Below are 26,205 nucleotides of genomic sequence, written 5' to 3' on the forward strand. Positions count from 1 at the left end.
GATCTGGTCCCTGGGCTCAGGGTGTTTTCATGGTCTGGTGCAAGAAACAAAGAAGCAACCACCAGAGCCAGGAGGAGGAGGGTGCGCACAGCCCGGCCCCGGGCCCTCAGTGATGCCTCGCGCCTGGCTGTCGCTGTCCCCATTTCTCCCAGCCGCTCTTTCCCTCCACCCGGTGGGCACCTTTCGCTGCCTGCCCCTGTCTCCCCTGCCCGGATGGGAGCCGGAGGTGGTGTCCGGGGTTGTCCTTGTATAATGATTTAAAACACCTGAGATTTAATAACTTTCTATGCGTGGGTTTGTGATAGGCAATAAGAACCTCTTGATAAAGCTGAAAACTTCTGAAGAACTTATTTGATATTTACGGATTTTCCATCATAAAAATTTCCATCATAAAAATTAAATACACACTCCAACCTACAGGCACTGTTGGATGGAGAGAGAGGGAGAGAGAGAGAGAGAGAGAGAGAGAGAGAGAGAGAGAGAGAGAGAGAGAGAGAGAGAGAGAGAGAGAGAGAGAGAGGAGAGAGAGAGAATTTAATTTTTATGATGGAAATTTTTACACAAGAGCGTGTATGTATGTTTAACAGATAAGGATTTTTTTTTTTTTTTAAAGTAACCACCATCTGGAATTTTTAACCAAACTCATGTCAACTGGATATTTTTCTATAAAGTCACTACGAAGAGAATTTATAGACTTGTTCATTACCCATGTTCACCTGACAGCTTGTCATGAGATACACTGTTTGATGCTCATTCTTTTAAAGCCATTTCCTGCCTGGCTGGCGTGGCTCCGTGGCTGAGCACTGACCTGTGAGTCGGGAGGTCACGTTCGATTCCCGGTCAGGGCACAGGCCCCGGATGCAGCCCGATTCCCAGTGTGGTGGGTGCAGGAGGCAGCCAATGAATGATTCTCTCTCATGATTGATGTTTCTATCTCTCCCTCCCTCTCCTTTCCTCTCTGAAATCAATAAAAACATTTTTATTAAAAATAAAAAATAAAACCATTTCCTTTACTTACTCATAGAAGCATAGCCCAGGCCTCATGTCATTCCACTGAATGCAATCATGTTACTCAGTCTCTGGTAACCAGTGGTAAGTGGTGAGGGGACTGCCTGTGTGCCGGTACCCGAGCTGAAATGTAACATCCCAGACCATGAGCTCCGTCCTAACTCACTCCTAAGGTTTGTGCCCCAAGGTGATGGTCTAGAGAAGGATAATCCTTGGACAAGTGAGTCAGGGTCAGCACAGAAGTGGTTTCCTCATGACTCTGAGGTCTGCAGGAGCTAACAGTGACAACGCCTGGCACATGGGAAGCAATCATTGCTGCTATGAAGCCATTAAGCAGCTATTGTTCATATTCCCTCTGGGGCCAGGCTACCTGCTCCATGAGTGCGGGGATTGTGAGCATAACTTTAAGCCAAACTCATTTACTCCCAAGCAGGTGATTTATGGACAAAGGACTCTCTCTCCCTCATTTCCTTCCCTGGGTCCCAGTTCAGTTCAGTTCTGCCCAGATCCTGACCCCCGGTTGTCTCTAGTTTCCATCCCGGCTTCTTCCTGTGGATGCTCCCACCTCTCAGACGGCCTGGGTGGACCAAGGTGCTCTCCGAGGAGGATCAGCCTCGGTCTGCTTCCCGCCTGGTTTTCTAAGGGAGAAAATCCTGCCCCACCTCCACCTTAACTCCACCACCAGCCTCGTTGATTGTTTCCAAATATCTGCCACCTCTGCAGCAGGCAGGACTCTGGGCCTGGAGACACATTGGTGAGGAGAAAAGCAGGCTTCCTTGCCTTAGGGGCGTGATGAGGCTAAAATCGCCACGATATCTGTTTTTTTCTTTTACAGAGACCAGAGGTGGGAAGAGACAGAGCATTTCATCCAGGTAACAGGTTGCCAAGCCACGAAGAGTGAGAACCACCAGGACACTGAGTAGGTGCCAGCCTGGCCTCTTTGCAACACCCTCACCAAAGCAAGGGACCCCTTTCCCTGCATGCCTTCCCTCAGGGCCGAGCTGGGAGCTGTTTGGGATCATATCATGGACCATGGCAGAGTCCTACCTCCTGAATTGCTGTGCACTGAGTTGCTAAAAGAAGAACTGGAATGTTCTTATTCTTTGCTCTGGAGTCAGGCCCTGGGCGCCAGAGCGCAGTGTCCCTGGAGAGCTGAGTCATTGTGGAAAGCTGTCCTCCTTTGGCCTGGAAGACGACTGCATTTATTCTCATCGGGATGCAAAGGGAAGGAGGAAGAAGGAGCGAACGCTCATTCTGTGCTTGCTCATGTCTGTGGTCAGCAGACAGCAGGGTTATTTTTAGACAGATGCAACATGCACAGTGGACACTGCCTTTCCTCACTCTCACCATGTGCACGGAGGGACCTGGAGAGCCTCATGCTAAGCGAAATAAGCCAGTTGGAGAAAGATAAATATCACACGGTCTCACTCATTTGTGGAATATAATGAACAGCATAAACTGATGAACAAAAATAGTCCCAGAGGAAAAAATAAATATTTTAGAAGATAATAGAAGTAATCCTGTTATTTGCAGATTTTTAATATTTCCTACAACTTTTGTGATCGTATACTATGACAGTACAATTTGGGAAACATTATTACATTTAAAATATTTTTCTTCTTGAAGGAAAAAAAGAAAAGAAATTGCCTTTCTTCTAATACATGGGTGATTCTACCACATGCTAATGGACATCAGTATCGCCTGGACAGCTTATTAAAATGGAGGTTGCTGGTACCCTGCCCTCCCCCCCCAACCCACTCCCCCAGTCCCTGATACAGTGGTTCTGAGGTAAAATACGTGCTGGAAGAGTCCTGGGCTTGTCCACCGAGCCTTGGAGGTAGTAAATGATTACTAAAGGGTCTGTGCAGTGTGACTCCTTCTGCAGTCACACTGCTGGGTGTGTGGAAGAGGGGGTGGTGACAGGAAAGCATGTTAAAAATAAGCACTTCAAAGGCTGTCAGGTCTTCATGGTAATAAACACCATTTGAATATTACAAAAGAAAAAGTGCATGCTAACAACCAGACATTAGAGTAAAAACTTCCCCAACTCTGCAGTTTTACAGAACAGTCTGGGAGTAGGAATAGCCTTTGCTGACAAATGTCTATGTGTAAAAATTCCAGGCCCTCGGGTGCTGCACAAGAACCACATGAAAACCTTCTCTCACGGTCTCGGATTTGCATGACAACACTGTCCAGCATTCACGCGGTGCTTACTCTGTTTCAGGTACTGCCTTCTGCCCTTGACACAGGCTAAGCTGGTAAAGCCTCACAACCAGATTGGGAAGTAGGTGCTATTCTTTATTTATTTTTTTTCTTTATTAAGGTGTTACATATGTGTCCTTATTTCCCCATTACCCCTCCATCCCCCCCTTCATGCCTTCATCCCCCTGTTGTCTGTGTCCATTGGTTAGGCCCATATGCATGCATACAAATCCTTTGGTTGATCTCTCCCCCTTCCCCTCTCCCCAGCTTCCCTCTGAGATTTGATGGTCTGATCCATGTTTCTCTGTCTCTGGATCTGTTTTTGTTCATCAGTTTATGTTGTTTATTATATTCCTTAAATGCGTGAGATCATGTGAATTTATCTTTCTCTGACTGACTTATTTCACTTAGCATAATGCTCTCCAGTTCCATCCATGCTGTTGCAAATGGTAAGAACTCCTTTTTTTACCGCAGTGTAGTATTCCACTGTGTAGATGTATCACAGTTTTTTAATCCACTCATCTGCTGATGGACATTTAGGCTGTTTCCAAATCTTAGCTATGGTGAATTGTGCTGCTGTGAACATAGGGGTGCATATATCCTTTCTAATTGGTGTTTCTAGCTTCTTGAGATATATTCCTGGAAGTGGGATCACTGGATCAAATGGGAGTTCCATTTTTAGTTTTTTGAGGAAACTCCATACTGTTCTCCACAGTGGCTGCACCAGTCCGCATTCCCACCAGCAGTGCACGAGGGTTCCTTTTTCTCTGCATCCTCACCAGCCTTGTCATTTGTTGATTTGTTGATGATAGCCATTCTGACAAATGTGAGATGGTACCGAGTTGTTATTTTGATTTGCATCTCTCGGATAATTAGTGGCTTTGAGCATGTTTTCATGTGCCTCTTGGCCTTCCTTCTGTCTTCTTTCAAAAAGTATCTATTTAGGTCTGTTGCCCATTTTTTTATTGGGTTATCATCCTTTTGTTAAGTTGTATGAGTTCCTTGTAAATGTTGGAAATTAAACCTTTATCTCCAGTGATAACATTGGCAAATATGTTCTCCCATGCAGTGGGCTTTCTTGTTGTTTTGTTGATGGTTTCTTTTGCTGTGAAAACACTTTTTATTTTGATGTAGTCCCATTTGTTTATTTTCTCTTTAGCTTCCATTGCCCTAGGGGCAGTATCAGTGAAGAAATTGCTTTGACATATGTCTGAGATTTTGCTGCCTGTGGATTCCTCCAGTATGCTATTCTTATCCCAGGAAAGCTGTGGCAAGGTCATGCCCTCATGATATTTGTTATACCCAAGTGCCACCTCAGCTGGGAGGTGCTGATTCTTTTTTTTAAGGTGATGAATTAAAAACAAACAAAAAACAAACCTAACTTTACTTCCAAAGGAAACTTCATGTCTCCAACTGTTAATGGGAAATCAGTATCACTTGCCACACATAGGAGGCAACTATGAAAATGGATACAATGAACAGAAACAACGGCACTCACTTCTGCCTGAAATCTCTTGCTTGTCCACGTCAGAGATCTGCTTTGGGTTAGGGGAGAGGCAGAGAGTGGAAAAAAGCAGGGGTTGCAGAAGTATTAAAATATGTTAAAACCAAAATATAAATACAAATCAACAAAAAATAAAATCTACAATATGAATGCCAGAGTCCCCTGAATATAGTCACAAAAATTACAGACTTTTAAGCATACTTTTCTACCATGTGCTCTGGATTCCAGACTCGATTTCCTTCCTTCCTCGCCATGTCATCTGACTGCCCTGAGCCTCAATTTTCCATCTAAAAATGAGGACAGACTCAAAAGTTTAGACATGACACATACAGGAGTGGCACATGATAAATACTCAATAAAGCATTACGAACAATGGTCGTTCCTGAGGGGCGGAGGAATGACCTGCCACGTATCTTAGTTCCGTGCTTCATATGAAGCACAGGTCCAGGCTTTCCTGTGTTCTGGCTTCGGCAGAGCTAGGGCAGGCTAGGAGAGGTGGGGGTGACGATTCGCATTCACAGAGACAAGGCAAAATGCTGGGGAGGAATCATCTGCTGGGGGTTCTATGTGGGTGGTAAGGAGAGAGAGGACACTTCACATTTGAATATCTTAAAGTTGTTGCAAAACAAGAGAGATCACAGAACCCAGTTCCCCCTGGGTCATGGCCATGACCTTTGGCTGCAGGAGCTGCCCCTGGCCCCAGAGCCGTGAGAGGCAGCCGGACCCAAGCCCCGGTTGCCTTCAGTTCGAGCCCAGACCCCTCCAAACCACACTGTTCCTCCCACCCGCTGCCCCACGAGCACCTTCCCTGACCAGACCGCTCCGGCTCTGAGGGCAGGAAGGCACTGATGACCTATAACCCACATTTCCACGGGCTGGGACCCAGGATCGTTACTTACAGAGTGATTATTGGCTTCAGTCCTATCTACTGATTTACTAAGATGTCTGTAGGCTTTCTTAGAAAACCAGAAAGAAAGAAAAAAAAAAAGCAAGCAGCTTTGTGCCAAGTCCTGATTATATCAATTTTTCAAAAATAAATCCATACCAAGGGAAGCAGTTCAACTTGGCGGGGGAATCGGGGAGAGGGGGAGTGTTCGCGTCTCAATGGATTTTGATTCGGAACATGGCCTGGCCTTAGCAGCGCCTCTCCGAGGGGGCAGACAGCGAGGGGGAGCGGACAGGGTGTGACTGACAGGTTACAAAGCCTCGCTGAGCCTGCAGCTAAGCTCCAGACAAATCAGGAAGGAGCAGCCCCCACTTGGCTCAGCTAGAGGGGCTGGGTGGGCGCTCCTGGCCCGGGCGAGAAGAGGAGGAGGGGCGAGCCCCCGGAGAAAGGACAGGGAGGGGGCCCTGGCTGTGACTCGGTGTTCTGGGTTACGTCCGTGCTCATATGCACCCTGGGATCCTTCTTGGGAAGGGATTTGGATCCTGTCTGGGGAAAGGATTTCTTTCTTGCAGTTTTTCACAGCAAACACATGCCCAGGCGGCCGGGCGGGGGAGACAGTGGCCAGGCAGGAGCAAGCTAACCAGAGAATGCCTGTTTTTTTTGTTTTTTTTTTTAAAGGCGGCTGAGGCACGCCTTCCGGTGTTACAAGTGGGATGGTGGATGCAGAATGCCAGAAGTGCCAGTTACTCAGTGTCACCTACTCTTCTTCTTTATATATATATATATATATATATATATATATATATATATATATATGTGTGTGTGTGTGTGTGTGTGTGTGTGTGTGTATACACATACATATATATATATTGTACATATATATGTATGTATATATATGTATATATATTGATTTCAGAGAGCAAGGAAGAGGGAGAGAGAAGTAGACACACCAATGGTGAGAGAGAATCATCGACTGGCTGCCTCCTGCACGCCTTCTACTGGGAAGAGAGCCTGAAACCAGGGCATGTGCCCTGACCGGGAATCGAACAGTGACCTCCTGGTTCATAGATCAACACTCAAACCACTGAGCTGGGCTGAACAGGGTTACCTACTCTTCTGTGTTCTGCTGAGGGATGCTGGGGCCTTCCTCCTGTGTCAAGCACCCTCCTGCTAGATTCTGCCAGGAGGGGCCACTGGAGGCAGCTGAGATGGCAGGAGAGGGGCGTAGGGGACCTGCTCTCTCCCATTCGCTCACCAGAACCACAGGCCTTGCCCAGCAGTGACCTCCTCCCCAGCAGCAGCTGCTGGGTCCAGATTCCAGCTCCCCTCCCACGCCACTTCCCACAGCCTGGCTGTGCCCATAGCTGCCATTTGGCTACCCCTCCTCAGAGGCCCAGCTCTGCAGCCCCTTCTCGGAGCCTCTGGATGTTGATAACCCCTGTTCATTCCCTTCAGTCCTCCAACCATAGGACCAGGGAGCTCCTTCCTGCAGGGACTACATATAGCTTACCTCAGCATTTCCCCCCCCCCCTTTTTTTTTCCTTACAGCCTCCCCAACAAAGCCTTTGTGAATTTCCTCTATTAAATTTCTCTGTTGAAATACTACACATGGGTTTTGTTTACCTGACTGGACTATGACTAACCCGCTAGTTCTTCTGATTTTAAGAGAAGCCAAGAACCCAGACAATTTTATGGGAAAGAACCACGTGTCTGAAGACCAAACTCGGTCTCGTAGCTGATGTAGTGATACACTCGGAGATGAGGCAAGGCGTCCCTCTCTGGTTGCTGGGAACCTCGTCTGTGGGAATCGGGATGCTGCACCCATCCCCAGCAGTCCCCTCCACGGAAGGGAACAGCCTGGCCCAAGAATAAGCTCCTTTCCGGGGGTCAGCCTGCGCCAATGACTGGATAAGGCAGGTCAACAGAGGCCTGGCCTCTCCCTTCCATCTGGAACACCACTGCAGGGCCCGCCCACCCCAGAGCTCCCTGCGGGGTCGATGGGCTAAGGCCCATCATAGATATTTTTATGCCCAAAAAAAGAGCATTTGTGGGAAGTTTTAATTCAATGACCCCATGCGGGGTCAGCTTCTCCACCTGCCCAGACTGCCGCCTTCTTTTTCTTTTCTTTTAACCTCACCTGAGGATATGTTCACTGACCTTAGAGGGGAAGAGAGAGAGAGAGAGAGAGAGAGAGAGAGAGAGAGAGAGAGAGAGGCTGCCTTCCCCACATGCCCTCCCAGGGATGAAACCCACTGCCGAGATATGTGCCCTAACCAGAATCAAACCTGAATTTGGTATATAGGAGGATGCTCCAACCATTGAACCGCCCAGCCAGGGCTCAACCTGCCTCTTCATGTTCTTCCTGGTGAAGATCCCTAGAGAACTTCCTGTCACATGTGGCATGCAGCTCTCCATCTCAGTCTGTTTCCAGGGAACCCAGTCTAGGCCAAGACTGCTCTAGTTTAGTACATACTAGGTGTACCGGTTAATACTGCGGATTTTTTTCAATAGATGGAGTTACACATATGTTAATACATATGTGATTTGATATATATGCTATTTTGTTGTATTGAAAGCAAGCTTCCAAACTTCATATGTCCAATTTGCTGAAGGTGTTAACATCATAGATATTTTTATGCCCAAAAAAGAGCATTTGTGGGAAGTTTTAATTCAATACTTTATTTTGAAGAAAAGTGCTGCTGAAATTTATCATATACTTTGGGAAGTTTATGGTAAATATGTTTATGTCAAGATACTTGTGAACTCTGGTTAAACATTTTAAAAGTGATGATTTCGATTGGGAAGACAAAGAATGTCCAGGTCAATCGAAAAAGTTGAAGACCAACAATTACAAGCATTATTGGATGAAGATGCATGTCAAACTAAAATACAACTTGCAGAAAGATTAAACATTGCTCAGCAAACAATTTCTGATCGTTTACAAACAAGGGAAAGATTTTAAAGGAAGGAAAATGGATGCCACATCAACTGAGTGAAAGACAAATGGAAACCGAAAAGTCATCAGTAAAATACTGCTTCAACAGCACAAAAGAAAGTCTTTTTTGCATCGAATTGTGACTGGCGATGAAAAGTGGATTTATTTCGAGAATCCCAAATGCACAAAATCATGGGTTGGTCCAAGTCAACCATCAACATCTCCTACAAGGCCAAATAGCTTCGGAAAGAAGACAATGCTCTGCATTTGGTGGGATCAGGAAGGTGTAGTGTATTATGAGCTTCTAAAACCAGGTGAAACCATTAATACTGATTGCTACCGCCAAGAAATAATCAACTTGAGCCACGCTTTGATAGTGAAACAACCAGAATGTGCCAGAAGACACAGCAAAGTAATTTTGCTTCATAACAACACACCATCACACACTTTAAAACCAGTTAAAGACACTTAAAAGATCTTGCCTGGGAAGTATTAACCCAGCCACCATGTTCATCAGACCTTGCTCCTTCAGATTACCACTTGTTCCAATTGATGGCACACAACTTTCTGAGTAGCACTTCAAAACGTACGAAGAAGTAGAAAATTGGGTCTCTGAATAGTTTGCCTCAAAACAAGAAACTTTCTATTGGGATGGTATCCACAAATTACCTGAAAGATGGGGGAAATGTGTAGCTAGCGATGGACATTACTTTGAATAAAGCAACTTTTGATGTTGCTCTTGAAATTATCATGTTTTCTTGGATCACAAAATCCACATTGTTAACCAGTACACCTAGCAGATATCGCACCCATATAGGAAGCATGTGAAAAAATAGAAACACCTAATTTCACCAAAAATAATTCAACTGAAAAAAAGAAGGGAAAGGAATGAGGGCCAAAGATGTGGGGAGAATAACGAGGAGTGGGGGGGTGCGGGGGGGTGGGGGCGTGGTAATGGTCCGATTGGAATGTCACGTGCAGGGGAAGTGCCCAGAAGCAAAGCAGTCATTAAGAGCACAACGACTGCCCACAGCAGGTGCCATTGGTAGAGCCAGGAAGACACAGCAGCCACTTCAGCCTTTCTGTCTCCCCAGAGCTTGAGTGGACAGAGCAAGAAACCCTGCCAGGGAGGTCATCTGAATGAACTTGAACTTGCTCCACCAGCAGGATCTTCACAGCCTGACGGAGGAACGAGTGCTCCTTTGCAGAATGCCTGCGATTCCTCCTTCTTGGGTGTGCTGGAGCTACAGGTGATGGAGATGCTGACAGAGTCCCAGCTAAGGCTGAGCAGGAGGAGCTGCCACACTGCAACGCCCCCCCTCCCCCCCGTGACTCCTAGCCAGCCCAGTGAGGAGAGAGCACCAGCCTCCCAGGCTCTTCACCTGCAGCGGGAAAGCTGAGTCCGCTGCATTGGCTGGTGTGGGAGGGGTGAGGGATCTGGGCCAGGTTTGGCCTTTGCAGGTCTGCAGGAGGCAGGACATGCACCTCGCTGGCCTGTCCCACTTTGGGGAATATGAACTTGCTTTTTCATTAAAGGATAACACGTTCCTTTCCCTGTGGCCCCCTCCCGCAGCTCAGCACGTTTGCTGACCAGCAGGTTGGTCAGCACAAGCCAGATCACGTCAAAGGGGAAACGCGGGGAGGCAGGGGTCAACCACGCTGTAATATTTAACTATATTACTTAGAAGCAGCTGGAGAAAACTCATTTTAATTTTCAACTTCAAAGGGAGGCTAAGGCCAAGGGGATTACTGTAGAATCCCCTGGGGACATATTAAGGAATAACGTTTTGAAGGGCATGGGAAATAAAATAGGTGAGGCCTCTCTCTTATCAGAGGCCTGCGGCCTCACTGACTCCTGTCTGTCTGTGGGTCTGACATTGCCAGGGGAGCAGAAGAGACAGAAAAATAACCATTGTCAGTACAAGTGTGAGGACGATCACACTCTGAACATGTGTTACTCAGTCACATCTTTGAATGTGTGTTCCTATGACGGAGAAGTTGGAATGGGAGTGAACCATCCCAGGGATCCGATTAGCCAGCATCACACACTCAGATGAGTGGCCCAGTCCGACGGCTGGTGCGCACATATGTTTCTGGTAGACAGAGGAAGTTCAGCCGGCATTGGCGTCCCTTACTTGGAATATTAAATGGGTCCAAACCTCCCAGAGCAATGGTCGGCAAACTCATTAGTTAACAGAGCCTAATATCAACAGTACAACGATTGAAATTTCTTTTGAGAGCCAAATTTTTTAAATTTAAACTTCTTCTAACGCCACTTCAACAAAATAGTCTTGTCCAGGCCGCGGTTATTTTGTGGAAGAGCCACACTCAATGAGCCAAAGAGCTGCATGTGGCTCGTGAGCCGCAGTTTGCCAACCACAGTCCCAGAGCATTTCAAATGGCAGCCATCCACTTTCTGGCAATCAAGTTTGTCTTTCAATATGTAACATTGCAACTGGTCACCAAGAAATTCAAGAAAATGTCTTAAACACAGCTTCCTTCTTTTGTCCATTCAAAAAAAGAATGACTGAGCCACCGCTGTGTACCAGACCCAGGGCTTGGCTCAGTGTGTAAAGGCCAGGAGGCAAAGCAAAAGCAGCCCTGGCCTTGATGGAGTTCCTTGTCTTCCGGAGAATACAGACCTTGAACTAGTAAATAATCACAAGTGCGCTGTGTGCTGCGCTGGGAGGGCCTGATCTCACTCAGGAGCCAAGGAGGTAACAGCCTCTGAGGCTCCACAGATAAGGGAGTGCTGGATACACGGAGAGATGAGGGGAGGAGAGAGATCATCTCCAGGGGCCCAAACATGAGACATCATGGCACATGAGGAAGGCTGAGAGCAGCCCCAGAGGGGAAGCAGGGAAGGCTGGCGGGGGAAGATGGTCAGGACCTGCTACGGAGTGCCTTCCCAGCTGGGTTATCAATCTGTGGCTTTACCCTTTGAGATAAGCAGGGAGGTGACTCGTTAATAGATCCTCGGTCTGCAGACGCAGAGTGCATTGTAAAGGGATAAGACGAGGTAGAGAGGGGAGTTAGGAAACAAATGTTCTTGTGCAGAAGGGAGAGGATAATGTTTGGATCAGAATGGGTAGCATATAAAGGAGAGGGTGAAAGATATTTTCAAAACACCTGTTTGAACAATTTACAGGAGTGAAATAAGCAAAATTTAGAGGTAAAGAATGTTGGATGTGAAGGGCAAAGAGTGACTCCCAGGGTTCTTTGTGGAGGTGGGGGAGATGGCAGTGTCTGCTCCCAATGAGAGAGACCAGGAGGTGCAGAGGTTGGGGCTGGGCAGCGGGGTGAGGACCGGTCAGGCCTGAAAGGCAGGCCCAGCAGTGACCATGAATCGCTCTGAGCTTTCTGAGTGCACATGCTGAGATATCGATTTGGAACTGATATAGTTATGCAGGCAGAGGAAGGTTTGGGACCCAAACAAATAAATGAGATGATGTAAATCTGGAGTTCTCAGACTTGTTAATGAGGACCTACAATAAGAAATGTACTTTACATCACACACACACACACACACACACACACACATGCCCCAAGCACAATTACCCTGAAAATGCTTACCGTCATCATGTGTAACGTTCAGCAACCCTCTGTTCCTCCTCCCAATGCTGGCCACGACCTTCTGTGCTGATTTAGTGACCTGGCAATGCGTGGCTGTCCACAGTGTGAAAAGTCTATTCCAGAGTGCAAGGCGAGAAATAAAGAGGGTCCAGCACAGAGCCCTGAGGAATTCCATTGTTTAGGGCTCAGCCAGAGGAGGTGGCACTGAGAGGACTCGATGGAGAGGGGGTGGGAAGGCCCCGGGACCAGCAAGGGCTCTCCTGACACTTGTGAGAGGAACAAGCAGCCCCCAGGGTCACGTCCGCACCGGGTCATCGCCAAAGCCAGCAAGTGCCACGTCTCCACCTCGTGCCCCTTTCTAGAGCAAGGAAGCCTTTTCCGAAGCCCCCAGCGCCCCCCCCGCCCCCCGCCCTTTCACCTCCTTGACCAGGCTGGGCCCCTGGACAGGCCCCGGCCAATCGCTGGCACAGGCAGCAGGTTTACCAAGTTTGGCTGAGGCTGATTAACAGCATTCCCAGTGTGGCTGGGAGGGTTTAGCACAGGGGAGGGTGGACACCTGACCCATACTTCTAACAGGGGAGGGGCGAGGGGAAACAGTCACGTAGATTCCTTGCTACCTAAAGTGTGATTCAGGGACGGACGGCACCTGGAGCTTGTTAGCGATGCAGACGTTCGGGCCCCATCCCAGGCCTGCCGAACCGGGATCTGCACGTTCTCTGGAGCCTCAGGTGGCTCCCAGGCACGTGTGATTGGAGGAGCACGCACACTGCTTTGCACGCACACATGTTCATTTACTCTCACAGGGTTCCTTCTCATTGTCTGCATACGGGGGCAGAGCAGGGTTTTTGTATAAACACAGCGAGCTTCCGGCTGTGACCAGCCCACGCCATTAATATTGTTCCTTCAGATCACCCTGTTCTGATGAGGTGTGAGCTCCTAGCCCAGGCTGACAAGTCCATTGGCTGCTGAAAGTTATGTATTCTCTAACAGCCCTAGGCAGGATCTGCGGTTTGTGTGCTTTCAAAACAATATATATATATATATTTTTAGTATAGTCCAAATCATTTCACTGAGTCCACAGGATTTCAGACTTTGCATGAGAACTTCCACACGCAGGCAGTGGGAGCTAAGCCCCTCCTGAGACCTAGCAAATAGTAAAAGTTTTGGGATAAGCTTTCATTGAGTGAGTTCTGCCCAGTGTTTGAGGTTCTGAGACTGTAAAAGACACATAGAGGGCTTAAAAAATAGAATAAATTTGGTTAAAGAATTGGGGGATAAATTTAAGAGGAACTGTTAAAAGAATTAACAAATCTTAGGCTGACCTATGATGGGCATAATGAGAGTACAAGAAATAAGCTTTTGTTATTTAAAGTCATTAAGTCTGGGGTTGTTTGCTAAAGAGCAAAACCCAGCTCATACCCACGATACATTTGTAAATGATTGGTGCTCAGTAAATACTATGAGTTTATAATTTTTAAAAAATCCATTAGAAGCAGCAATTAATATTTACCAATTGTAAATTTATACAGTGAAATATCTTCTTAAACTCAGGTGTCAAGAGAGACACTGAGGCCCAGCCGGCGTGGCTCAGTGGTTGAGCCTCGACCTATGAACCAGGAGGTCATGGTTCGATTCCCAATCAGGGCATGTGCCTACGTTGCTGGCTTGATTTCCAGTATGGTGCAGGCAGGAGGCAGCTGATGGATGTATCTCTCTCATTGATGTTTCTCTCTCTCTCTTCCTCTTTCTTCCTCTCTCAACGAAATCAATAAAATATATTTTTAAAAATTAAATAAAAGTTTCTAATCATCTGAATGTCACAGGCCCATAATAGTTTACAGTTTCTGTTGTGGCACATTCACCATTTGGATACACTCCTGGCTGTGAAGGGACATAACTTGAGTCCCTCAAAAATAGAGTGAGTCATCCTTCTGAGGCAGTCAGTAGCAATGTGGGTAGAGCAACACTTTCTTTATACTTCTTCATACCCCTGGAACTCCCTTCTGAAGTATTTTGTACATATTGTGATAGAAGTGCTAGAAGAAACATGGTGTTCCAAAGATAGATTCTTATTTCCAAGACTCCAAGAAGAGGAAGGAAAAATCTCAACATCCATATTTCCCTGTTCAACCACAGATCCACTTCTGCAATAGCAGCAAAAATGGAAGAGGGGGGAAATCTAATAAAAAGGCAGGAAGGTACCCATTTAGTGCTGTTTACTCCCAAATCAACCTTCCTCCCTTCTTCTCCCCTCTAACCTCTACCCCAAAGCTCTGCCTTGGTTCTCACTTGTTTAACTGGGGGGAAATCAGATTCAATCAGGAACACTTACAGAGCTTTTCAATTGATCTCAGGGTCTACAAAGCTGACATTCTCCTGTCTTCTCAAGAACCTTATTATTCAGTGCTGGAAAAATAAAAGAAAATTAGTATTTATGCTCCAGTATGATGAACTATGAAGGGTCATTGAAAATATGCAATCAGCTGAAACCGGTTTGGCTCAGTGGATACAGCATTAACCTGCGGACTGAAAGGTCCCGGGTTCAATTCCAGTCAAGGGCATGTACCTTGGCTTGTAGGCACATCCCCGGTGCGTGGTGTGCAAGGGGCAGCTGATTGATGACTCCCTCTCTCTCTTCGATGTTTCTAACTCTTTATCCCTCTCTCTTCCTCTCTGTAAAAAAATCAATAAAATAAATTAAAAAGAAAATATGCAATCATTAAAAATAATTCTTTCAAAAACATGTTGTCCTAGTGGAAAAAAGCAAAATACTAAATGATATATACAGTGTGATCCTAATTTTGTAAGTAACACACACTCATGTCCAGGAAAGAATTGGGGATCAAATTGGCAGGCTGAACACACCTGTCTACTTTCTCCCTTCCCCAGATTACATGAAAAGGCCAACCAAAAAAAAACATTATAATCAAAGCTCAGAAAATTTGAAGATTTCCTAGAAAACAGAAAGAGGGTAGAATTGGATTGGCTAGGCAATAAATAGTAGGGAAAAAAAAGACAAGAGACAGATACTGCAGAGGTAAGAAAGAACTGTTTTGTATGAGAACATTCAGAGGAACTTCAATGTCAGGGTTAACCACTACAATGGGTAGGGCCGATCAATAAATTAAAAGATTGGTTTATGAACTGCTGGGCCTGTCACCATCCACTCATGTCCTTGCTGTCTGCTCCCATCTTAAAACCTCAGTAACAGCTTTAGACAGGAGACCTGGGGGTTTCCGATAGAAGAGCTGTCTCTGGACAGAGAAGCAGAGCACGGCTTGATAATTCTACACAAACAACAAGAATTGGGGTGGAGAGAAGTGCCCAGAAAAGGACACTGTGAGATGCTTCTGATGTGAGAGGTACCTAGACCACTTGTCCCGGGGAGAGGAAACTCCCACACCGAGACAATCTGCCGGCACATCGACAAGATGCTACTCCACACACCCTCGGAGCTGGCTCCTGCAGTCAGAACCTTTAGTCACTGGAATGGTTGCTGCAGCCATGGCATGGGAAAGCAGCCGTGCCAAAGACACAATCAGGCTTCTGGACTATTGACAATATAATCATCAGCTACTTAAAAGCTGGGCTGAATATCCAATGGGCATAGATGAGAATTAGAGGAGTGACCTGGAATCCTGGGCCAACGATCTCTGCCAGAACACAGTGCAAAGAGATGAAGAGATTCCCAGAAGTTCCTACACATTTGTCTGTAGAGTGTGTAATGGAGGCTGGTGTGGATAAATGGTTGAAATAAATAAAAACGTATAAAAAATAGATACCCCCAAAAAAGTGTATTTGGAAACCCAATTAAAAAAAAAAAGAGTTTGTAATGAAGGGAGCAAAGGGAATAGATGGAAGGGCATTCACAAGGCAGGGAAGGCTGGTTTTCAGTGCTGAAGAAACATTAGGAACTCATAAATTCTTATGCATTTTAATTTATTTCAGGTCATTTTAGTTTTTGAAATTTGGTGCTCAAATTGTCCCATCTTGGGATTGTGCAGTGGTTCTCAACCAAGGGCAATTTTAATCTCCAGGAGATATTTGGCAATGTATGGAGACTATATGACTATATATATATATATATATATATATATATATATATATATATATATACTTTCATTGGTTTCAGAGAGAAAGGGAGAGAGAGATAGAAACATCAATGATGAGAATCATTTATTGGCTGCCTCCTGCACATCCCACACTGAGGATCGAGCCCGCAACCCAGGCATATGCCCTGACTGGGAATCCAACCATGACCTCCTGGTTCATATGTAGATGCTCAACCACTGAGCCATGACTGGATATATATTTTTTTATTTCCATGACTGGGTATCTAGTGGGTAAAGGTCAGGATTGCTACTAAACAGCATATAATGCATAGGAAAGTCCCTCCTGTGAAGGGGCTTTCAAAATTTGGCTTAAAATATCACTAATGTTGAGGATAAGAAACCCTAGGCTAGTGGCCCTTCAGGTTAGCATAACTTGTGGGGGTTTTGTTTTTGTGGAGTTTCCTTGCTTTCTGGTTCAAAATTATGTCTCTTAGTTCTTCTGCCTGAGACCTAGAGTCAGCCATTTCTATAACGATGCTTGGCTTTGGGGTGGGCACTGGTGACAGAGACCACCACCTGAAGTCTGTGATGCTCATTGCTCTGGGCTGTCCTTGCTTCTAAAAGCCTTTCAGTGATAGATTATATGCAATTTTCAGCAAAAGCAAAATAAATTGTGAACTCATAACAAATTTTTAAGCTAAAATTTCAGATGATTCAGATCTTCCTTGATTTTGCTGTGCATCTCATGCTGAAAATGTTGCTCTGTACTGATATTAACCTATTCAGTTTATCCTAGAATATATATACAGAAACTTAAAAAGGATACTCTACATTCTTATTAACAATGAGACTACTGAATGCATATTAGGATTTATTTGTGGGTGGGAAATAGAAGATCGGTGTTGAAGAAAATTTCCCAAGGTGGGACACAGAACCTACTTCATATTCACAAGTCACTGGCAGTCATGCCAACTAGCATTAACTCAGGCAGTCCAATTCTGCCCTGGCTTGAGGCTTCTGCTCTGATCCAAAGTGGCCACAGAAGTGTGGTCTCCTTCCAGTTTCACAAGAATCCACGAAGAAATTAAATCTCTTCTGGCTTATTTGTGGATTAAATTGGAAGTCGAGGTATTCAAGAACAAAATTTGTCTTCTTATTTAAGACCCATTAGGTTCACTCAAGGGTGAGTGTGAGTCTTGTGTGGTATCTAATATCACCGTACCTCACAATACTACACGTTTTCTGAGTGGCTGTCTGTACTCTTGTCAACCTAAAAATGCCTCCTTGGGAAAGTGAGGGGAAAGGAGAGGTGGTAGTGGTGAGTAGTGGGGGGGGGGGGGGGGGGGGAAGAGTTCCCAAAGCAGAGAAAACAAAAAGGAAGAGAGGAGGAAATGGCCAGTGTTCAGTGAACCCAGACGTGTGAAAGGCTAATCCAGAAATCACTCAGGAGTCACCAGACCCTGTTGACATCGCTTGCTACGCACACGCTCACCTTCTTTCCCCATCTCCCACAAAGCCTCACTTCCTGAAGCGAAGTGACCTTCTGAAATCTGGCCACTCAACCTCAGCTCTTGGCCCCATGCCCCTCCTATGCAACAGCTTCTACACACCATTAGCTTCCTTCCAAAGTCCCCCTGGCGTTCTTACCCAAATGCAATACATTCTTCCTGTTTTCAAGAGAAGGGTACGGGCCAAGCATGCAGCAAACAAAGAGGGCAGAAGGCTGTCAGAAGTTCCAAGGCCCCGCAGGGAGCGTCTGAAAGGAGGGGGAGGTTTCAGAGGCTCCAACATGGAAGGCAGAACAGTGCTTGGAACACGGCTCACTCCGGGATCAGAACAGCACCCATGGGGTGGTCATACTCACAGGAACAGGGTGTTGAAAGAGTGATTATGTGTTAAGATAGTTTGGCTGTCAACCAAATAACATGTTACTGCCTGCTGCCAAGCCAGACACTTTTGCTGACTGGTGACTTTTTAAGAATGATGACAATAAATAAATAAACTGGTTTAAAGGCAAAACATCATTTCCCAGATGGGTTTATTGTTGAAGAGATGGGAGCTGGGATAGGAGGACTTTAGCTTGGCCTCTGATGGGTCCCAGAATGTTCCTCTACTGAAGGTGGGCTTCTGTCCATATTCCTCCCAGAGTATCCATTCGCCATCAGTCCCACACTGTCTACATGAATGTCAATGAATCATCAAACTCTGTCTCTTGCAGTTTCTTCACCTTTAGATGGAGTCAATATCACTGGCCCCTTATTCTCACACTCAGTGCTGGGTACGTAAGGAGGTGGAAGAGGGTAGGAAAGTTGGCCTGTGAGTGAAGGCAGACCCAGCAGACAAGGGAAGAACATAAGGAAACCCAGACAAAAGCCCACAGGTCTCCTGAAACGGACTCTGTAGGGTGACGTTTTGGTGTTCGGCTGGCTCTTTATTGGATTCCTTTTCTGTCCTCCCAGTCCTGAGGTGTTGGCCTGCTGTTCTGCCTCAGTTTCTGCCCCTTCGAGACTGATGAAGACCAGGGTGCTTTCTCTCAATGCCTGTGACTTTCAAGGTCACGGAAGCAAGTCCACATCTACTTTCATTTTCTACTTTACAAAGTCTTTTCACTGCTAGTAGTTGTGGGAATGTGGGTATACCGCAACATAAACAACAGGGAAACCACAAGTAATAAAAAATTATTTAAAACTCCAAGTCAACTGGTTTGAGTTATCCGTGGTCATTGCTGAGGCATCAAAGGGGAATAATGGTCATGCAGCAGTAATGTATGTGGTTCAGAACTGAAGCTGAATCACAGTAAGAAAATCTTATTATTTAATAATTTATATATATTTATAAAACAAACACAAACATGCAAAAATAACTGTAACCATCTCCAGGTATGTCTCAACCATTGTCATGAAGGAGACAGGTGGTTCCCAGCAATACTTCCTATTTCTATATTGATTTTTTCACCCCTTTCTCATCTACTCTCTTCATATACTACAGATTCTTCTGATTCTCCTTGATGCCCCACCTCATTCAAGATAAACTCCTCAAATATTCTGAGCTCAGGGATCTCATGTAAAGTCACTACTCCCTCTCATCCTCCTGCCACCTCTCGGATCTTGCTCTTTCTTACCCAGTTTCTCACCAAAACAAACAAAAACCCACCACCAACAAAATGCACTGCTCTGGAATGTCAGGGTCCTCCTTAAAGGACATGAAGTGAAGAATCTGTCTGACAAACTATGAGGCACTATTTACCCTTTATTAGAACTAGAGGAGGGCAAGTACAGAGACCTGCTTGCTCAAATATTCGTGTGGTCACAGGAACTAGGCCTGACTTGTTCTAATGCCCAGTCTGATTCACCCCTCCCCCAGTTTTGGTCTAAAACAAAGAAGGCCAACCCTTTGGGTGAGCAGTTCTAATAGAGTGCTGTCCCTCCTTCCTCTACACTTATCTCTGGGGCCCTACCATTTACCTGCTCTTGGGACTCAACTTCTAGGGCACATCTTATAGTTGGAAATCCTAGGTATTCCCCAGATTTTTGGGATTACGACAGTAATAAAAGTAACAATAATGGTGAGGATGATCCTAGCTAACTTAGACAGGGCATTTTCTATGTGTCAGGCACTGTGTAAACATTTAACATTGATTGTGTCTTCTGGTTTCTAAGTCCTAAAGAACTGCGTTAGTTACCAATTGCCACAAAACTTGGCAGCTTAAAGCAGCACACTGTGTGTTAGGAATCTGGGCGTGACTTAGCTGAGTACTTGGCTTCGAGGTCTCTCAACCACCGTGCTGCATAAGCTACAGTCACCTCAGAGCTCATCTGGGCAAGGATTTGATTTCAAATTCACGTGGTCAGGATACAGTTCCACACGGGCTCCAGGACTAAGGGCCTCAGAATCCTCACTGACTGTTGGCCAGAAGCTGCCCTCAGTTCTTTGTCTTATGGCAACTTCCTTCCTCAAGGGTACAAGCTATGAGGTAGTGAGATAATGCTAGCAAGACAGACATCACAATCTTTTGTATCTATTCATTGAAGTGACACCCATTACCTTTGCCATATTCTTTTGGTTAGAATTGAGCCACCATGTCCAGCCCACACTCAAAAGGACATGGTCCATGGGGGTCATCTTAAAAATTTGCCAACCTCAAGACCAACTAGAGAAAGAGGGAGAAAGAGTTGTTTTAAGATTTCAAGGATAATATCAAGACTAGAAGATGAAAGTAGTTCAGGGTATAAGGTTTGAAGGCAGTTAAGGTAGACATTAGGAGGTAGAATGGGGACATACCCTATAGCATTTTTGATCCAGTGTCTTTAATTTTACACTTATTTATTATGCAAAGAACTGCTTTCTTCACTGGAAGGTAAATGAAAATTAATGGTAATGGACTAGGGGGATAGAGAAATAGCAAAGAGGAACTGAAGATAATCTCTCTGGATAGGAGTGATCCAGAGACCCCCCTGGGTAGGGACATATATCATTAAAAAAATGAAAGAATGAGGGCATGAACCAGGTCTAGAATAGGGTGTCTTTAAATAAAGACAGTCAATATGGAAGAAACACATTTTTGACAAAAAAAAGAGAAGTGGATTCTAGAAAGATTTTTTTGAGGCAACACTACATAGAGCAGCAGTATGGGGAGAGGACAGGAGTCATTTTTTTAGCAGTATCTATCAAAACACAGTTTTAAAATGTATATTTTATGAGGAAAATAAGATTACAGGACTTTTCAGGGTCTTTAGTATGTTAGTATGCTCTGTGAGATCCTAAAATGTGTGAGGGAGGGTGCGGTTTGACTAGGCAGAGCTTCTCAGAAGTATTTATTTGTTTTATGTGGAGATGGTAACATGCTATATATTTCAGGGAATGCTCTTTTGTCAAATGCCTGTGGCTTTTTTTTTATTTTTTATTTTTTTTATTTATTTTTTTTTTTAGAATGGGTTGGATTTGGTTCAAACATTTCTCTAAGCCAAGAATGGTGGCCAGTGGTTGTACAATAAGCAAAACATTTTTATCCAACACCTATGTGATAAGCAGAAATAACCCTTAACATTTGGACACCAACAATGGGAAAGATACAAAATCAGAATCAGAGTAGAAGTCACCAGATCATCACCTCTTACAACTACCCACAGAAATCCTTCCAAATTCCCGAAGCTCTGTCTATTACAATTCTCTCCAGCACTCTTCCCCTCCTGCTTGTCAGCAGAGAAGGAATCAGGGAGTTCACCCCGTGGGATTTTCTCTTGGATTTTTTTTTTTCAATATCATAGTACAAAGGCATTAAAGGGAGAGTCAGTGAGAGAGGTAAGACAAACATGTTCAGAGCCAAACATGTTTAAAGTCTTTTTAGTACAGAGAAAGAAATAAGAAATCGGGACTTCCTGCTAAACTGCAAAGAAGATAGTTCATCAAGGAATGCTAATTTCTCTAGCATTCGTGGGGAATTACCCACTGTGAGGATTAAGACACCAATGTTCTTGTAATCAGTGATGGGAGACCTCCCCTCAAATAACTGGAGTCAGCAGAGGGTCCTCTCCAGCTCAGAAAAACAAGGCAGCTATGAGAAGCCACTCCTTCCTGTAGTACACAGTGCTGTGTTTTTCGGTTAATCCTCCAACATACATTATAGTTACTTTCAATGGTTAATGAATACCTTCTAAGTGCCTGCTTCATTTAATTGTCCAAAGGCCAATTGGTCCCAGAGCATATAAAGCTACGAGGAGCATTCTCTTTGAGCTGGGGAGTGGCAGGGTCAGGGAGCGGGTTCCCGAGGAGGAGGGATGCGGAACAGAACTGGTGCAGTCCTCTGTGCCCTTGCCCTTCTGACAGGCTTTCTGATCATCTGCCTGGGGGCCTTCTTCATCTCCTCAGGCTCCACGTTCAACTGTCGGTGGAACCTGATCCTGGCCTATTTGCTTCTGCCTCTGGGGTTTGTGATCCTTCTGAGTGGGATTTTCTGGAGCACCTACCGCCAGGCGAGTGAAAACAAGGGGATGTTCAGCCATGTGCTCAGACCACATCTTGCTCAGGGGGCCGTGGCCCCAGCCACAGTGGACAGGTATGTGCTGATAAGCCAGAGGACAGATGAGGGTTGAGATGGGGCTGAGTTCTGGGAAAGCTGAGTGACTCTAACCCGCTGTGGAGCGCTCGACATGTCTCATGGGGCTGTATGTCTAGAGCCAACGTGTTATCATCAGGGGATTACTCTGGGGTTAGTTATTAGGAATAATGGTGCTGTCTCTAGGGAAAACCATGAAGTAAAGGGAATTTATACCCTGCCACCATCTCCTGCCGCCTCCGCCTCCCTTTCCTCCCACACACACATTGAAAACACACCTAAGCCAATTTAAGAGGCCCAACACAACCAGGTTGTAAGGAAAGCAAGACCAGAGCCTAATTCTGCCACACAGCAAGGGAACAAGAGGCATAAAATCAGTCCTGCATTAGGAACTCAGTGAAGTCCCAGCTTAATAACCCTTTAGGTATTGTGATCATACTTTGCAGGAAAGATTCATTTGAGGGAAAGCAATTATATTCCAGAGGTAAAATTTAGATAACCTTGCCACAGTGCACCCATTAGAGTGGCTATTATTAAAAAGAAAACCCAAGTGTCAGCAAGGGTGTGGAGAAATTGGAAACCTAGTGCCCTGCTGGTAGGAATGTAAAGTGGTGCAGCCACTGTGGGAAATGATAGGGAGGTTCCGCAAAACATTAAATACAGAATTACTATTTGATCCAGCAATTCCACTTCTGGGTATACAAACAAAAGAACTGAAGGCAGGGCTTTGAACGGCTATATCTACACCAATATTCATAGCAGCATTCTTCACACTAGACAAAAGGAAGAAACAATCTAGGCCATCAGTGAATAAACTGATCAACAAAATGTGGTGTATACATGCAATCGAGTATTTTTTTTCAGCCTTAAGAAGGAATTCTGATACATGCTACACCATGGATGAACCTTGAAGACATTATGCTAAGTGATATAAACCAGACACAAAAATACAAACATATATGAGTTCAGTTATATAAAGTATCTAGAAAAGTCAAATTCATTGACAGAAAATAGAACAGTGGTTGTCAGGGGCAGGAGGTGGTGGTGGGGGATGGGGAGTAACTGTTTAATGGGCACGGGGCTTCAGTTTGGGAGATAACAGTGATGATGGTTGCACAACAATGTGAATGTACTTAGTGTCATGAGCTGCACAGCGGCCAAAGTGGTAAATTCTATGTTATATATTCTACCACATTAGAATATTTCAGTTAACCTCATGGTTAGTATCAGACAACCCCAAACCTCCTAATTCTTGGCTGACCACAGGACCATTTAGGGATAAAACATCAGGCATCATCCTGAAGGTACGGGATGTAAGACTCCACAAATCCTTTACCCTCTTCACCTAAAATACTTTAGCTACTCTGTATATTTTGCTACTCCGTGTATTTTGAATAAGTAGTGCACTTTTACCCATGACTTGATTTTTTGACATTATTATGCTAATTAATGATACTAATTATAATAATCTAAACCCATTTCTGATGTTTATTATACTTACACAAGCAAGGACTCGGAGTTCGATAAAATGTTGAGAAAACTGAAGTGATTTTAGAAGATGCATCTAGAATGCTGACTTTATTTTGCATAAATGTTATATAATTGTCTCCAGAGTATGAAATTCCTGATAAGAATAATTGATTACCTCTTGAGTGTAGCTTAAATTTATTAATACATACATAGCATCACTGTGCAGAAATGCCTTAAATTATAGACAGCATGACGCTCCCCGTTTATTGACTCTTCCTATTGCATCTAGTAGATAGATGCCCAGCTCAGTCAAAATGGCTAGCAAGTCAGCCATGGGAAGTTACATTTCCCGGAAGCATTTGCATTTAAATGGGTACCCAGGTTAAGGAATAAGAAGCAAATGGGCTTGCAGTGGTAGAATCCAGGGCACTGGAAATGAAACTGCTGGGGGTGGAGGGTTGGGAGAGGTGAATGGGGTTTGTGGGGCAGGCAGCAGTCACCCTGGAGCCTCTCATATCACTTTAGGGGAGCAGTTGCCAACCGGTGGTCTGTGAAGTCCGAAAGGTTTGGACTGCTGCTTTAGAGAAGGGCTCACCTTATTGTTTTCAAGTGTCTTAATACATGTGCCCCATGACACAGCCTTGGCTATTTGGAGTGAAGGCTGAGATGTGGGCTGTACAGTAGACAATGGCTCCAGCCATTTGGCTTTGGGCCTGGTCACATTTGGAAGGGAGCTGTGCCTACAAATGGCAGTCCCTGTTCTGTTGTGGTTACATATCACAAACATTCCCTGTAGGCACTGGAAGAATTCACTCTATAAATACACAACTCAACCAAGCTCACCCTCTCTCTTCTTCACCTCATTGCCACCCCCAATCCCATTCACAATGGAGAAGCTGGAAGGATTCAGCAATTAGCAACACTGGGCAAGATTACCAGCTCAGGCACGAATGGTTCTGTTAGCCACTGGTCGGATGGTATGGGAAAAGTTGTAACTAAAATCTACATAAAGTTCTCAGTTGAAATCGCTTGGGAAATTAGTTGTTTTTCTTTTAACTAGCTGCTGAGAAATGAGTGATGGGAAAGAGATAAGCATCTGATATAGTTCAGGGAACTTCATGGAGCTGGTTTACATTCATTATTTTATTGGCTGTGAGGCTCTGAAACTGTGAGTGCAATTGAGAAGATGATGTGTGTGAATGGAGATAGGATGTGAATGGAATGAATAATTGAATAGAGAAGGTACACAGTTCAAGCCCTCATGTTCCCTACCTCTGCTAAGGATCTCACTCTGAAAGTCTTGGTTCCAGCAAGTAAGAGAGAGGGGATAGTCTGGAATAACCCACCAGGGAAAGTGTGACTACAGATTCACATCTTATGGCTGAGAAAGAGAGCTCTGCTGGGAAAGCAGCGTGTTTTTTAAAAACTGATGATGCCAGGAAAGAAATACATCTGTTTCAAAATCAATGTTTCTTAACAGTTTCACTCCGCACAGGGTGATCTGAGAGAGGCAGACATGTGCCTCTCTGGCCTGAACCACTTGAATAACATGTGCGTGTTTGTGGCATTTTGTCCCCCAGGCCAGAGTTTTACCCTCCTGCTTATGAAGAAAGTCTGGATGCTGGAAAGCAAACCTGTCCTGCAGAGGGAGAGGCCATGGATGTCCCGCCACCTCTGTACACAGAGATGGACCTTGGATTTGAGGTTGAAAGTGGTGCTCACCGAGAGGCACCACCATCCTATGCCGAGTCTGTGGTGGACGGGGCAGTGGCAGAAACAGCATGGAAAGATGCCCAGAGGCAAAGCCAAGAGTGCTGAAGCAGGGGGAGCTCTCTGGCACCCAGGACGTCCTCTCCTGGGACACAGCTGCTAAAAATAAAAGCAGGCAAGGGATTGTGGGAGGAAAAGCCACGTCCGTGACCCCATACAAGAGCACCCGGAGATCTTAAGTCTCTAAGAAATCTTGTCAGCTTCATTATATTTTGTTTTACTCTAAGGGGACAAGTCGGATGGCAGGGTGGTGGAAAGACACGCAGCCTGATGCTTTAGAGCTTGGACAAGGATCCTCCTCTCTGGGCCTGTTTTCCCCTCTATCGAGTGAAGGATTTACGCTGGGGTTGATAGCCAGCAATTACAGAATCCTTTTTCTATGGCATGATCTGTGCTGTGAACTTCCTGTGCTTTTTATTTAGCCCTCCTTAGTGCCTTCAGAGATGTATGCTATGGTTATTCCCATTCTACACATGCATAAACTGAGACTTTGAGAACTTAAGAAACTTTTTCAACAACATACAGTTATTCCAGGACGATGAAGGACGGTCCATAGAGGGGGATGCATTTACTTCCAATTTTTATGCTATTTACCCGGTCTTCCTTCCTTCCTCACAGAGAGTAGTTTGGACTTCTCTCCCCCCCCCCCCCCCCCCTCAGAAAGTGGGCCCTAACAGGAAGAGGAGCGATACATTAAAGCCCCTGGAAAGGCAGCAGAGGTTGCTTTTGGGTTCATCTGCTGGATTCTCC

The 26,205-nt window shown here is 45.2% G+C and overlaps 1 protein-coding gene across 1 annotated transcript; it reads left to right on the forward strand.

Annotated features, from left to right (window-relative positions):
• Positions 1-21,937: 21,937 nt before the first annotated feature.
• Positions 21,938-25,716, forward strand: TMEM252 (transmembrane protein 252). Its single transcript, XM_036433885.2, has 2 exons — positions 21,938-22,215; positions 25,266-25,716. Exons 1-2 carry the CDS (start codon positions 21,938-21,940, stop codon positions 25,501-25,503), a joined length of 516 nt encoding a protein of 171 aa, XP_036289778.1. The 3' UTR covers positions 25,504-25,716.
• Positions 25,717-26,205: the final 489 nt, after the last annotated feature.

This window comes from Pipistrellus kuhlii, unplaced genomic scaffold (assembly GCF_014108245.1).
Source record: "Pipistrellus kuhlii isolate mPipKuh1 unplaced genomic scaffold, mPipKuh1.p scaffold_m20_p_12, whole genome shotgun sequence".
Lineage (NCBI taxonomy): Eukaryota > Metazoa > Chordata > Mammalia > Chiroptera > Vespertilionidae > Pipistrellus > Pipistrellus kuhlii.